At 45.2% G+C, this 12,856-nt stretch overlaps 1 protein-coding gene across 1 annotated transcript in view; it reads right to left on the reverse strand.

The window, feature by feature from the left end:
* SLC22A2 (solute carrier family 22 member 2) overlaps positions 1-11,432 on the reverse strand; it is a 28,941-nt gene extending 17,509 nt beyond the window's left edge. The window contains exons 1-4 of the mRNA XM_042985364.1: positions 11,005-11,432; positions 9,081-9,184; positions 3,901-4,055; positions 1,350-1,518 (exon numbers count right to left, since the gene is read on the reverse strand). Of these exons, the coding sequence (XP_042841298.1) occupies positions 1,350-1,518; positions 3,901-4,055; positions 9,081-9,184; positions 11,005-11,415 (839 nt within the window). The 5' untranslated portion in view covers positions 11,416-11,432. The remainder of the gene's footprint in view (positions 1-1,349; positions 1,519-3,900; positions 4,056-9,080; positions 9,185-11,004) is intronic.
* Between the last annotated feature and the right edge of the window lie 1,424 nt (positions 11,433-12,856).

A 12,856-nucleotide genomic window follows, 5' to 3' on the forward strand; every position in this document is an offset into this window, starting at 1 on the left:
ACACAGAAGCCTCCACTCTACCCACGAGGCACCTCCTCTCTCTAAACCTTCCCATTTGGTCTCCACCAGGCTCTGTCCCTGCTCACTGATGAAACTTATTTACAGTTTTCTCCTCTTCATAGGCCACCACTTGTCTTAACTCAGGCTCTGTCTCTCTTGCAAGGATTATGACGATAGTCCCTTACCTAACCTCTTTGCCTCCACTCTTCCCCCTAAACATCTGTTTTCTACTCTATATCTCCACTGATTTTCGATGATGTAGTCCCATCACGGAGGTCGTAGAATTGGAGGTAAATTAAATTTGATTCTATTGAGTAAAAATGGCAAGAAGCAACACATCAGAGGTGATCAGAACTTGGATGAGAGATGCACCTTTTCTGTGATGCTAAAGCATCAGGAAAACAAAACCGTTGAAAGATTTTTAGGCAGGAAGGGAACACGGTGGAACTAATTTTAGAAATGGAGTGTGAAACATGCATTGGAGGATATGGAAGAGCGAATGTCAAAGAAACCAGGGTGAGTCTATCGTGGGGGTGGCTTCAGAGATATAAAGGAGATAGAATGGATATGGGAGGGAGGTAAGGGTCCCTCTCAGAGTTTGATCGGATTTTGCAGGAGAGCCAGGCTTTCTGGAAAGGGTTGAGATGCTTAATTCTTAGACAGGATGACTCTGGGAGGAAGAGGTGACAACGTCCAGAAAGTGGTTTGTTGCTTGAGAGAAGGATTTGCACGATAACCTAGCATCCCTCTTGTTTTATTTCAGGTAAACTCGCATTAGGAATTTCTGATAGTTTCTGCTGTTTCCACAGTTTCCCCGGCAGGTGTGACAAACAAGTTTCACATGTCCTGGCGACTCTGACTGACATGGTCTGCCTGATCTGGGATAAAGACTGCTGGATTGATTGGAGATATGTGCCTTGGGCAGGGATGTGGTTAAGTGGTAACACTTGTACGCTAAAGTCTCCTCTGAGCAGGGATGGAATGAGAATAGTAATATTGTCAACCTCTGCCAAGGGCATTACAGCCACTAAAAGTTAAACACCACATTAATAATGTAAAAAGATGTGAGTTATAAAACTCTTAAGCCCGAAGCAAAAGGACATTTGATTTCCAGAGGGCAAGACACGTTGAAGTTCATGGGGTTTTTTTTGTTGTTGTTTTTGTTTTGTTTTGTTTTGTTTTGTTTTGTTTTGTTTTTATCCCTGAAACACTGACCTGGGCTTTCCATGAAGGAAAAGAGTGAAGGACACCTTGGAATACAGAAGGATGGTGTGCATTAAGGAGAGGTAGCCTTTTCAGGAAAACAAAATAGTTCAAGTTATTTCCTTTTTTGTTCCAAATGGACTTACCAGTAATAGAGCAAGAAGAAGACGTTGGGCAGGGAAACAGTGAGCTGGAGCCACCTCCAGTGAGGAAGCACGTATGCCACCCCCACCAGCGCCAGGAGCCCAACGGTGAAGGCCACTTGGTAAACGATGCCCACTGTTCTCCGATAGCTCAGCCCGACAAACTCCGTAACTGCAGAGAGAATCCAAACGGTCAACGCAAGTCAGTAGGACAGGGAGTTGGCCATCCAACTTCGGGGAAACTAGAGTGCCAGCCTCAAAAAAGAGTCCAAGTTCTAGAATGTTGTATACAACTTTCTGAATAATTTTAAGTGTTCTTTGGGACTGATTTTGTTATAATTTTGGTGTTGTATTAATATAAGATGTTGTAATTCCACATTGGGTGGGGGGGAAAGGCCTGCCAGTGTGAGCAAAATGTTTGATCGATAGAATAATTTCCAGGGAAAATGTGACTGGATTTCAGATACATGCAAAAAAAATGTTTTTTTGAAACAATCCAAAGTTTTTATTTTTTTAAGTTGTGTTTGCTTTTTTTTTAAACATTTTTTTAAAAGTTTATTTATTTTTAAGAGAGAGACAGAACATGAGCTGGGGAGGGGCAGAGAGAGAGGGGGACACAGAATCCGAAGCAGGCTCCAGGCTCTGAGCCATCAGCACAGAGCCTGATGCGGGGCTGGAACTCACAAACCCCGAGATCATGACCTGAGCCGAAGTCAGATGCTTAACTGACTGAGCCACCCAGGTGTCCCGTGTGATTGCTTTTTTTTTTTTTTTTTACATAACCCAGTTGTTTCTAATTGCAAAAGTTTGATCTAGAGTGGTAAGGCAGGGGTAATTAACGATGTGAATAAATGGATCAAGCACTGAATTGAGATTGTAAAGGATTCTTATGTAAATGAACATCTCTTATATGAGTTAAGTATTTTCTTGCCAATCCTAATAATGCATGTAAATGTCTTGGAAACCTAGCAGTGGGTTTCCCAACTGATTGGAGTCTGCTAGCATTGGCTTGCACGAACTGCTTTATAAATTTTCAGGGATTTTGCAGCTTGGTCATTAAACCCATTAACCTCAGTCATGGTGGGAGTATTTACAACTTAGATATCAGACAACTCCACAAATCACGGCTCTTTATTTTCCAAGAGCCAGGTTGGCAGCATAGCTCTGCATGTGGCATACGAATCAGCTTTACCCCATTCCATGGCTCCACCCTGACAGCTGTATGAAGTCTGCAGGACATGGACTTAGGGGATAGTCATTTCGTTATCGCAAACACTCTAGAACTTCAATTCCAGATATTCCACGAGCCACAGACCTTTTGCTCTAAATGTTTAGTAATCGTGTTCAAGACGTCAACTATTTATAAACCAAATATAAATGCGCCCCCAAAATGTTTCTAGAAATTACTGCGAATTATCAAAAAGTATTTATAACAGAGTTAAACAAAAGTCTGTAAGTGCTCAATAAATAGAAATATCTGTCTTTCAAAGTGGTTGCGGCCACGGAGACGTCTGAGGGTGGTGGGGAGGGAAGAGGTCAAGCAGCAAGGTGTACCTCAAGGACATTCAGAGGGACTGGAGAAGAGATTAATGGGCAGAAGGCTGAAATTTAAATTTATACAATGAAATTACACATATTTCTACATATCATGTGCTCTAAAAACCAATTACTGGTTGAATAATTGTACATTAATTCTTTTGTTGCCTGGGAATACGTTAGGGAGGTGCCTACCAAGACAGTAGCCTTCTGCATCTCACAGAGTTCCCCAAATTAACTTTACCAGGTGAAATTCTAAGCACACATACTCCAGCTCTTCATATTCTAGTTCTCATGGGTAATGAGAGTTTTATGATGGTGATGGTTTAGATTTCAAAGCGCCCATTTCCCTTTGTATGGATGCTCTTTGAATGTAGCCAGGGGCAAGTAATGATGGCGTTAATCCCCCAGATCTAATTATGGTGCTAATTTTTCTCACTATGGCTTTAAAGGCGTTATGCTATTTATTGGGATTCAAGTATTCTCCCGGACTCCGTGGAGTTTAAGCATAACTGGCTACCAGTGTGTGGGATGAAGTGATATTCCTGGTCAGACAAATGGCTGTCGAATCTAGATTGCCCACGGGGCTTATATTCTCCGTTTTCTTGTCTATAAATTGAGGAGAACAGTGGTTTGCAAGAATCCATTTATGCAAAGCAGTGAAGTCCCTCATAAAGCTGACGTATGTCTCACCATTGAATTTTCTTTATGTATAGACCTGCAGGGCTAGATTTTTCTCTGTATGTAACACCCCCGGGTATAGAAAGCTTTTTCCTAAAAAGTTATATTAGAATCTGGATGGTATGTTTACCCTCATTTCTGCCTTCATTGTTTTCTTTATAGAAAGAATGTAGACTGAGCGCTGAAAAGATTTTAGAAATACTTTTGATAGAGAAAAAAAAATATCTAAACATTTTCTTGAAGCTGGGTCCGTTTTGGGGCCCAGCCCTTCCCTTCTCCTATGGATTTTGGCACAATGTCACTTAATTCTCCAAGCAGCAGCCACAAACATTCTTACTCAGGATGTAGCCTATAAGCCAGCCTGCCTTGCTGACCAGCCCCTGGATCAAACGGAAAATTAACACCCAGGTATAGTTTGGGGAAACGGCCAGCAGGAGTCCTGATGCAGCATTTATGAGGATCGTAACCAGTAGGCAGAGCTTACGGCCAAACCTGCAAGGAGAGACAACAGAATTAGATTAGATTCATGAAGGCTGTAGAAAATGCACAGAAGTTATGGAAGTCTCAAGAGGAGGTTGGCTCTGAATTAGGCAAACTCAGGAGACGCGGATTGATGCCCACCTAGGGAGAATCCCTGACTTCAGGTCAGTTCACTTTAGTACTTTTCCCCAGGGCACTCTGTGAAAATTCTATGCCTCATTCACCCCAGGGCCCCAGAACCTTCTCAGTCTCACACTGTGGAGGGTCTTCAGGCAGGGGGTGACTCTTCCAGGCCACCCAGGGGCCCATCTGGGTCTTCCTTCATCCTATAAGCTGGGGCCTCTGCACCAACAGTCTCCATCAACTGCCCACCCCAGAGAGTTTTTCTTTCGGAAAAACAAAAATTTCAATACTGCCTTTGGACTTTGTGGTATTTGCATGTCTCCCCGGAAATGGTCTCTGGTGTCAGCTGCGGGGGTGGAGGGCCTTTGTCATGGAGTACCCCAGGTTAGCTTCTTCACATTCTATCTGAGAGCCTTGGGTTTTCATCAGCTTAGGGACCTGGAGAGGGTCCCAGGACACAGAGGAGGGGAAAACTTAGAAACCTGGTTGAATCTTGGCCTTACCAATTACTCCGATGTCTGTGTTAGTCAACCTTTCTGTTTCCTCAGCTGGAAAAGACCTGTCCTACCCAGTCGACAAGAGGGTTAAGTGAGATATTACACGGAAAGAGCTAGAGACACCGGCTTCCTTTCCCCCCATGTCTTTCCTTCTGTGTGTCAAGCAGGCTGTCTGAGAGTTGACTTTGGGGCAGAGCACTGCTAATTCATGTTGTCATCGCGTCCGCCTTGTTTTGTTCTAAGAGTCGTCCTAGTTGGCCGTTAATGGGTATTTTAAAGATTCTTCAGAGAAGGCAATGTTTTAGTCAGTCTTTGCTTATCCACTGCAAACTCAAGTCACGGACTGTTTTATGTCATTCCCTTGCACATTTGATGGTGGCTGAATATTTTTTAATAGTTACTCTGCTCCTAGGCTGCTACGTCCTAGCGACCATTTCAATACCAGCTGACCGTTTGAAAATAATCCACAACATCCTTAACAATTATCGGGGAATGTTAATGTTTTAAATCGGAAATTGAAAGATCAAGTATTCTCATGAGAAATAAATGTAAACCGCTGAACTTCTTTCTTTTTTTTTTGTATGGTTACTTATTTATTTTGAGAGTGACAGAGCACGATCATGCATGAGCTGGGGACAGGCAGAGAGGGAGAGAGGGTGAGAGAAAATCCCAAGCAGGCTCCATGCTGCCAGTGCAGAGCCTGACGTGGGGCTCAGTGTCACAAACAGTGAGATCATGACCTGAGCTGAAATCAAGAGTTGGATGCTTAACCGAATGAGCCACCCAGGTGCCCCTAAACTGCTAAACTTCTTAAGACACTGTTTGGACCATTGATTTCTTAATTCTCAGCCAATGGTTCCCCACCGTAAATATCTGCCTCTTTGGCCTTTTATTCAAAGTCTTCCAAAATCCCATCTTGACAAAATGTTTTAGCCTTTCTTCTCCCGTGTTCTCCTACCCACACCCCTTCCTTTATCCTGAAAGAGTCTTTAAACATTTGTTCAGGTGATAGCTCTTTAGCTTCCAAAGTTGACCTGGGCCTCCCATACTAGTCACGCTCCTGTAGATGGACAAAATCCTGTGGCTGATAAGAGAGAATATTTGCCATTGGAAACTGAGAGCATGAAAACCTTCAGAAAATCAAATCTGTGATGCAGAAAAACTTGAGCGGGGGACACGTGCCAAATAAAGTCACGACGCCGAGCCTCAGGTTCCTCATCGGCAAACTGGGAATAACAAAATCATGTTTAAGAGGCTGTGATGAGTCTAAATGACCTATAACACATCAGTGCACCCAGTACAGTGCCTGGCACATGGTCAGTAGCAGAGGACTTGTTTTGGAAGATTTCACATAGCTGGGTAAGTTTGACTATGACCCGTTGAGACTCCGATTCTGCTCTGATCTAGTTCCATCACGAAATATAGAGGAATGGGGGCTGGCTCTTGTTAGTTGGTCATTAGGATCTCAGCAAATTTGCAAGCTAATTGTTAAACACAGCCACTGTTAGAAATTAAATCCTACACTTAAAATTAAGGAAATTAGATTAAAAACAAGTGTAATAAGTATGCAAAAAATTGCTTCCTAATAACTCTACTGTGTTCGGCCATTATCTGTGCTCATGAGATTATTTACCTCCGTCTGCTGTATCCGTACAGTGGAAATACCATACGATGGTGCCTATTTCTGGCCAACCCTGTGTCCAGTGGCCTCACTTTGGTGGCTTGAAATGGACCACTGTGGGAGTACTTACACCAGGGAAATCAGCAAATTCTACACACCAGGGCTTTATCCCTCAGAAAGCCAGTCATTAAACATTTACAGGCATGCCACTAAATACAGAACTTACAATTACCCATCAGTAGAGTAAAAAATCTGGAATTGGTGAGAGATTACTCTTTTTTTTTTTTTTTTTGCATCAGGTGATACTAAAAAATGTTCTTTAGGAGGTTTGAATGATGACATAAGTTAGACATATTATTAAGGGCTTGTTTTCAAATTCTCTAACACACACCCTTCCTTCCTTCCTCCCTTCCATCAGCAAAGCTGACTTCCAGAAAGTTGACATGGTGTAAAACTCAGTATTCTTATTTGTAACCTTTTCATCATATCCTCCTGGTTTTCTTCTAAAAGATACCCTCATCAGCTGTTGGTTCATATCTTTAAAAAGCATCACAGAAGGCAATCGATTTTAGTAATGTTAGTTTAATCCGTAGCACGAAATGATTTTCCATGAGATTTTGTACCATTGTATAAAATCTGAGTATTGTTCAGAAAAAAGCATTAATTATGCAAAAGATAACTTGCTTTTTCTTTTTAATCCAATGGCTGTTGTGACTCTCACCCGCATATGCAAGTAGAACAGAAGAGGCAATAAACAACAGAAATTCAGACAATTTGAGAAACATAAATGGGGGCGCCCAGCGGCTCAGTCGATTGGGTGTCTGACTCTTGATTTCAGCTCAGGTCATGATCTCAGGGTCATGAGACTGAGCCCCGCGTCGTTGGGTTCTTCACTGAGCGTGGAGCCTCCTTCAGATCCTCTCCCTCTCTCTCCCTCTTGCCCTCCCCAGCTTGTACTCTCTCTCTCTCTCTCTCTTTCAAGAAAAAAAAAGGAAAAGAAATGAAGATTTGTATATAGCTTTTTGGGGAAGAATAATGAGTAATCAACTTTACATAGAAGATTTCAACAATAGGAGCAAAATAATGAGATGAGGTCATCCAAGAAGGTGGATAATTGACTCAGGATTATAAATCAGGAATGCACTGTCAGGGTGGGGAATTATAACCTGTCTCCTTCTCTGTGAGTGGGATGAGAATAATTAACTCATTTCTTTAACCAGCCGAGAGGCTCAGTCACCTATTTGCTCACTTCTGTCCTGGCAGCTGAGTGTTAGTATCCCCACCTTATGGGAGGGAGGGAGTGGAGAGGGGGCAAGGAGGCAGGGGGCCGGACAGCCACACACTCTAGACCGTCCCTTGCCTGCAGTTCTCCTGACTTAAGGGCTCATCTCCAAACCATCGACCTATTGGTTGTGGGGCAATGAAAATAAAAGCAAATGACCTTCCTTTTTGCCTCACAAGCCTCCCACACAAAGTCCCAGGAAGAACCTTTGAAGGAGGGCGGAGCAGACAGTTGCTGAAGTGGAGCGATGGATGGACTGCCCTGTGGCTCAGCGGCCTCGACTGCCATCCCCTCTCCCTCCCGCCGCCACAGTGGGCCCGGGCTGTGAACGCGCAGATACCCCTGGGAGGGGATGGATTAACTATTGTTACCAATCTTTAACTCATTTGCAAGTTTCCATCCAGCCTGACCATATAGCATCATCAAAGAAAATATTCTGTTTACATTTAATATAATACAGGTTTGGGTTTATCTCTACCACAGATCTAGTTGGGGAAAGCAATACGCATAAAGCGTGTTTACCTAGATTATATGTCTTTATTATACAGTTGCATAGCACTAGCTCTGGTTATTCGCGAGAATGATACTGTTCAAACACTGGAGCACAGTGCCTGGCACATGGAAAACACCCAATAAATAGTTGGTATTTCGAGTGCTCAAGTATCAAGTATAAAAGCAAATTTTTCTGGTCCTTTCTCTTTGGAGGACTCCGAAAAATATCTAATTGGCCATCAACCGAGTAAAAATGCATGTTAGAAGGCACTTTCAGCACAGTAAATCTGGGAGTGCAAAGTGATGGACATAGAAAAGATACAGGCAGAGCTGGATTAGTGCGACTCACTGAAAACTAGCTCCCTGAACCGGACCTCCTCAGAGGACCATTTGCTGTATGCTCCACACACACAGGTCTTTCCTCGTCTCTCTCCGGGAACACTGACATTGGATAGTGGATATTTACCTCTGTCAGGGTAGACGGCCCCTGTGTCCCTTCTACCAGATGATAACCTAGGTTCCGTACCTACAATTACATCTGTCCCCAGGATCCCTATCAAGAATTCTGTGACCCAGTGGGCTAGGCAAGGACAGCTGCAGGGCAGGTCTACACTGGCTTTGGGTCTATGAGAGGCAGGCAGAGGAGGGAGAGCTTAGGAGCCCTGATGGCTCATGAATGGGGACCTAGTGATGAGGCCAATGAACTGGGAATCACAAAAGGGATCAAATCATTTATTACTCTCCCTTCTAACCCTAGGCTTCTGGATAGTCCACGCGGAAAAACTGCTGCCCAATATAGAACATTCCTCTGTGACCCCGGGGAATTAGAAAACAGACACGTCGGTCATGGTTATCAAAGCAGTGGAAGACATCTCAAATTGTCAAGACGGTTGCCATGAGGCCAGGAAACTGTGGTCTGTGTGCTTTGGGAAAGGATGCTATTCAAGCAGGGGCAAGTGAATCCGAGTGTTTTCCGGACCTGCGGGACTATTTAAATTCCACCACATTTGTGTGACACCCACCTGTCTGCTATGTAGCCGATACCCACAGAACCGATAAAAAATCCTACATTCACAGCCGACTGAAACAGGTCCAGCATCCAGGAACTGGCACACACTAGGTTAAACTGCCGAGGGGCGAGAGGTTTCCCGGGTCAGGAGAGAAAACAAAATCCTGTTAGACACAGCTCAGCCCAGGGAACTCCTCGAATATTCCTTGCCTTGAGCTGATGTGGATGAATGGCCATAAACGAACTGTTGTTGTTTTTTTTTTTTGCTTATGTGAATTTTCCTTATACAACCAAGAGATTTGTCCCACGATCTATTTAGCCTTCCACCTAGAAGCATGTCATTAAGCCAAAATCTGTTGTTGGCGAAACCAGCTGAAATCAGGTAAGTGCTCCATTTTCCCTTTCTAATGTTGATACGCAAGAGCAAATGGGTGTGTAAGCTGGATGCCAACGCTGGCCCGAGGGAGCTGGGGTATTCAGCGTCTCTTTGCTGTCTCTTTAACAGTAGGGGAAGCGGGGTCGGGGGGTGTCTGAGTCGGTTAAGCTTCCGACTCTTGATTTCAGCTCAGGCCATGATCTCGCGGTTCGTGAGATCGAGCCCCGCATCGGGCTCCTTCTGACAGTATGGAGCCTGCTTGGGATTCTCTCTCCCCTGCCCCTGCTCCTGCTCTCTCCCTCTCTCTCACAAAAATAGATAAATACACATTTAAAAAAATAGTAAGGGAATCTGGAATGTTTTCACAGCCTGCTACATTCGCTCTCATTTGGAACAAGAGGCAATGTTGAAGGAACAGGTGGAAATTTGGTTTCTAGAGTGAACTGTTAACTCTGTGGCCTTGGGCAAAATTTTTCTCTGTTCTGGGCCTCAGTTTTCTCATCTCTGTATGAAGGGATGAGATTAGCAACGTTGTAAAGCCTCTTGAAATTGTATGATGTTATATCTGTGATCTCTATCTACGGTTTCATGTAAGCATCAGACCATTTAAGAAAAGCTCCTATACTGGGGTGCCTCAGTCTGTTGGGCCTCTGACTTCAGCTCAGGTCATGATCTCTTGGTCTGTGAGTTCGAGCCCCGCGTCGGGCTCTGTGCTGACAGCTCAGAGCCTGGAGCCTGCTTCGGATTCTGTGTCTCCCTCTCTCTGCCCCTCCCCTGCGCATGCCTCTGTCTCTGTCTCTCTCTCTCTCCCAAAAGCAAATAAACATTAAAGAAAATTTTTTTAATAAAAAAAAAAAAAAAGAAAAGCTCCAGTACCTAAATGTCTGTTTATACAAAATGTCTTCACGTTACCCAAGCAGTCATTTTAAATTAAGCCAGGCAGCTGGCTTTCTCTGTATTTTCAGAATAAATGCACTCTCCCGTTTTGGTTTGCCTCCAATAAAAGCAGGTCCCCATTTTTTTTTTTGTTTTCTCTGTATTTATTAAAAGGAGGCTTCACAATTAGATACTAATGTTGACTGTAGTTTTTAATAAAACAATAGCGCCATAGCAGAAACATCAACCCCAGATGGTTTTTATGCAAACATTTTGAGCAAATCCAAGAGAAAAAAGTAGCTCTCAAGAGAAAAATGTATCGTATCATGGTAAGGCACCGTTCAGGTGAGTTCCATGAAATTTCAGGCTCCAGAAAAAGGCTTAAAAATTTTCCTTTTCCTGGAATTATGTCCAAGAATTCGGCTATGCTTTTCCTTGTTTCTTACCCCTGAAACTTACATAAACTGGAATCATTATTGCCAGAATTTGACGAAGTTTTAACTAATTCACTCATCCTCCAGACAAATAAGAGGCTCCGTGTTCTTGTCGGAAATGAGGATTTTATAAGATCCTTTGAGCCCCCAAATCACGTCCAGACAGCGTAAGAACCAGGCCTTACTGGCTTCTCCCTTAAGAAAAGCCAGTGTATTGGCTCTCGCCTGCCCTGAGTCCTGCACTCACTCACCTCGGTCACGATGGACGAGCCGGGCGTTTCGTACACCCAGCCGTGCCGACAGGGGCCCAGCGGCAGGTGGCTCCTGTTGGCCGCCAGGCCGGCCAGGGGGTCCGCGCAGCTGAGGGCGCTCTGGTTCCAGTCCACCTCGTAGCGGCGGCACTGGTGAGGGGACGCCTCGCCCGCGGCCCCCGGGCCCGGCGCTGTGTAGTTCAGCTCTTCTGCCAGGCTCCAGCCGCATCTCCGGCTCAGCTCGGCCACCCCGGGGCTCAGGCAGCGGTGATCCGGGGTGAAGGCCAGGAAGACGATGCCCACGTAGATGGGGGTGAACGCGGCCGAGAGCAGAGCTAAGAGAAAGAACGTCTGCTTCTGGAAGAAGTTAAATTCCCCTATGTGCTCTAGGATGTCATCCACAGTTGGCATTATTATCGGAGGCAGGAGTCCTGATGCTCTTCCCCGGGCTGGTGCGAGTGGCCCCGAGTGAGGCCGTGGCCGGCTCAGTTCAGCTCTTATCCAAAAGTCAGAGGGTTGGAGGGAGTTTACTTTAGAATGAGACCAACCTTTGATCCAGACCTTTACTTGGTCAGGCTAATTTCCAACTGTGCCCTCCTCCAGCGGACATGTGTCCTGCCGCTCTCCCGAGGTGCCCTGAGCAAGAAACGGGGCCAGATGTTGTGTGTGTGGTAAGATCGCTCCCCAAGAGCTTGCCTTACCTCACCCCACCCCCACAAACAAACCCTCCTCTGTATCCCCCAGGGAGAAATCGGAGAGCGTTCACCTATCACGGGCCTGTTAATCTTTCCCCGGTAGGCTAAGCGTCCGGGAAATTAATATATTCGTATCTCACCCACGCAGCCAACCTCCTCTCTAAGGTGCTACAGAGAACGCACACGCATTTGGCTTTGCTCGCCAGTGGAATGTGAATCATGGTCTTGGGTCAGAGCTCTTGTCTGGATTCAGAGCGGTTTGCAGTTTCTGCCGCCGGCCTCAGTCTACAAACAACAGCGAGCGCACTGGGGATACACGCTTGTTTTAATTCCACCCCCCCCCCCCCACCTAGATTTTATAATTCTGCTTTTCAAAGAATGCCAACCTGACATTCTTGTGTTTCAACCCTGAAGTGTCCTTCCCTTGACCCGTTTGTGGGGAAAGAATAAAATGTTCACCACACATACGGGTCACGTGTAAATGCAGGCAGGCAGGAATGTTTTTATTTTTCTTCTTTCGTCCGAGAGATTTCTGCCCGCAGTCAAGGATGCCTCTTTAGGTTGGTGTTGGGCGCATCCAAACACCAAACAGTCAGTCCGTCTTTCCTGGTGTGCAAAAGGATCCTTCCTACAGCGGGAAGCTGCCCCATGGAGAAGGTGGCCTGTTGATACATCTGCATATGAAAACACCAGAAATTTAATCTCGCTTTCTTTCTTCCTTTTCTTCTGTTGACTAGTCAGTGGGCATGATAATGGTCCTAAAAGTAGTGGCTCATGAGGGTCCTCCTCCCTCCTGCAGTTTTGAGCGTCTTGTTTTCTTGAAAAAGCAAGAAGCAGGTGCCTGTGGGGACCCTATCAGCCTCTGCTGCACCTGTGTTGGCTCACAGGGGTGCTCTGCTTGGTGCAGGGGTGCATCAGGCCGGGCGGGTCCCTACCGCTGTCCTCCTCAGTTTGCCATTGGCCGCGTGAGTGGGTTCAGACCCTGCGGGACCAAGAGTTTGGGGGAGAATTTCTGGCACTGAAGTTATAATGACAAAGCCCATCGCAATTATCCCCACTGACTAGTCAATAGAAAACAAAACAAAACCAAAAAACCCAACGAGAAATGGATTACATTTGTGGTTGCATCGTGACTATCCGAGGCCAGAGGTAGGCGG

Source organism: Panthera tigris, chromosome B2, assembly GCF_018350195.1.
Source record: "Panthera tigris isolate Pti1 chromosome B2, P.tigris_Pti1_mat1.1, whole genome shotgun sequence".
Classification (NCBI taxonomy): domain Eukaryota; kingdom Metazoa; phylum Chordata; class Mammalia; order Carnivora; family Felidae; genus Panthera; species Panthera tigris.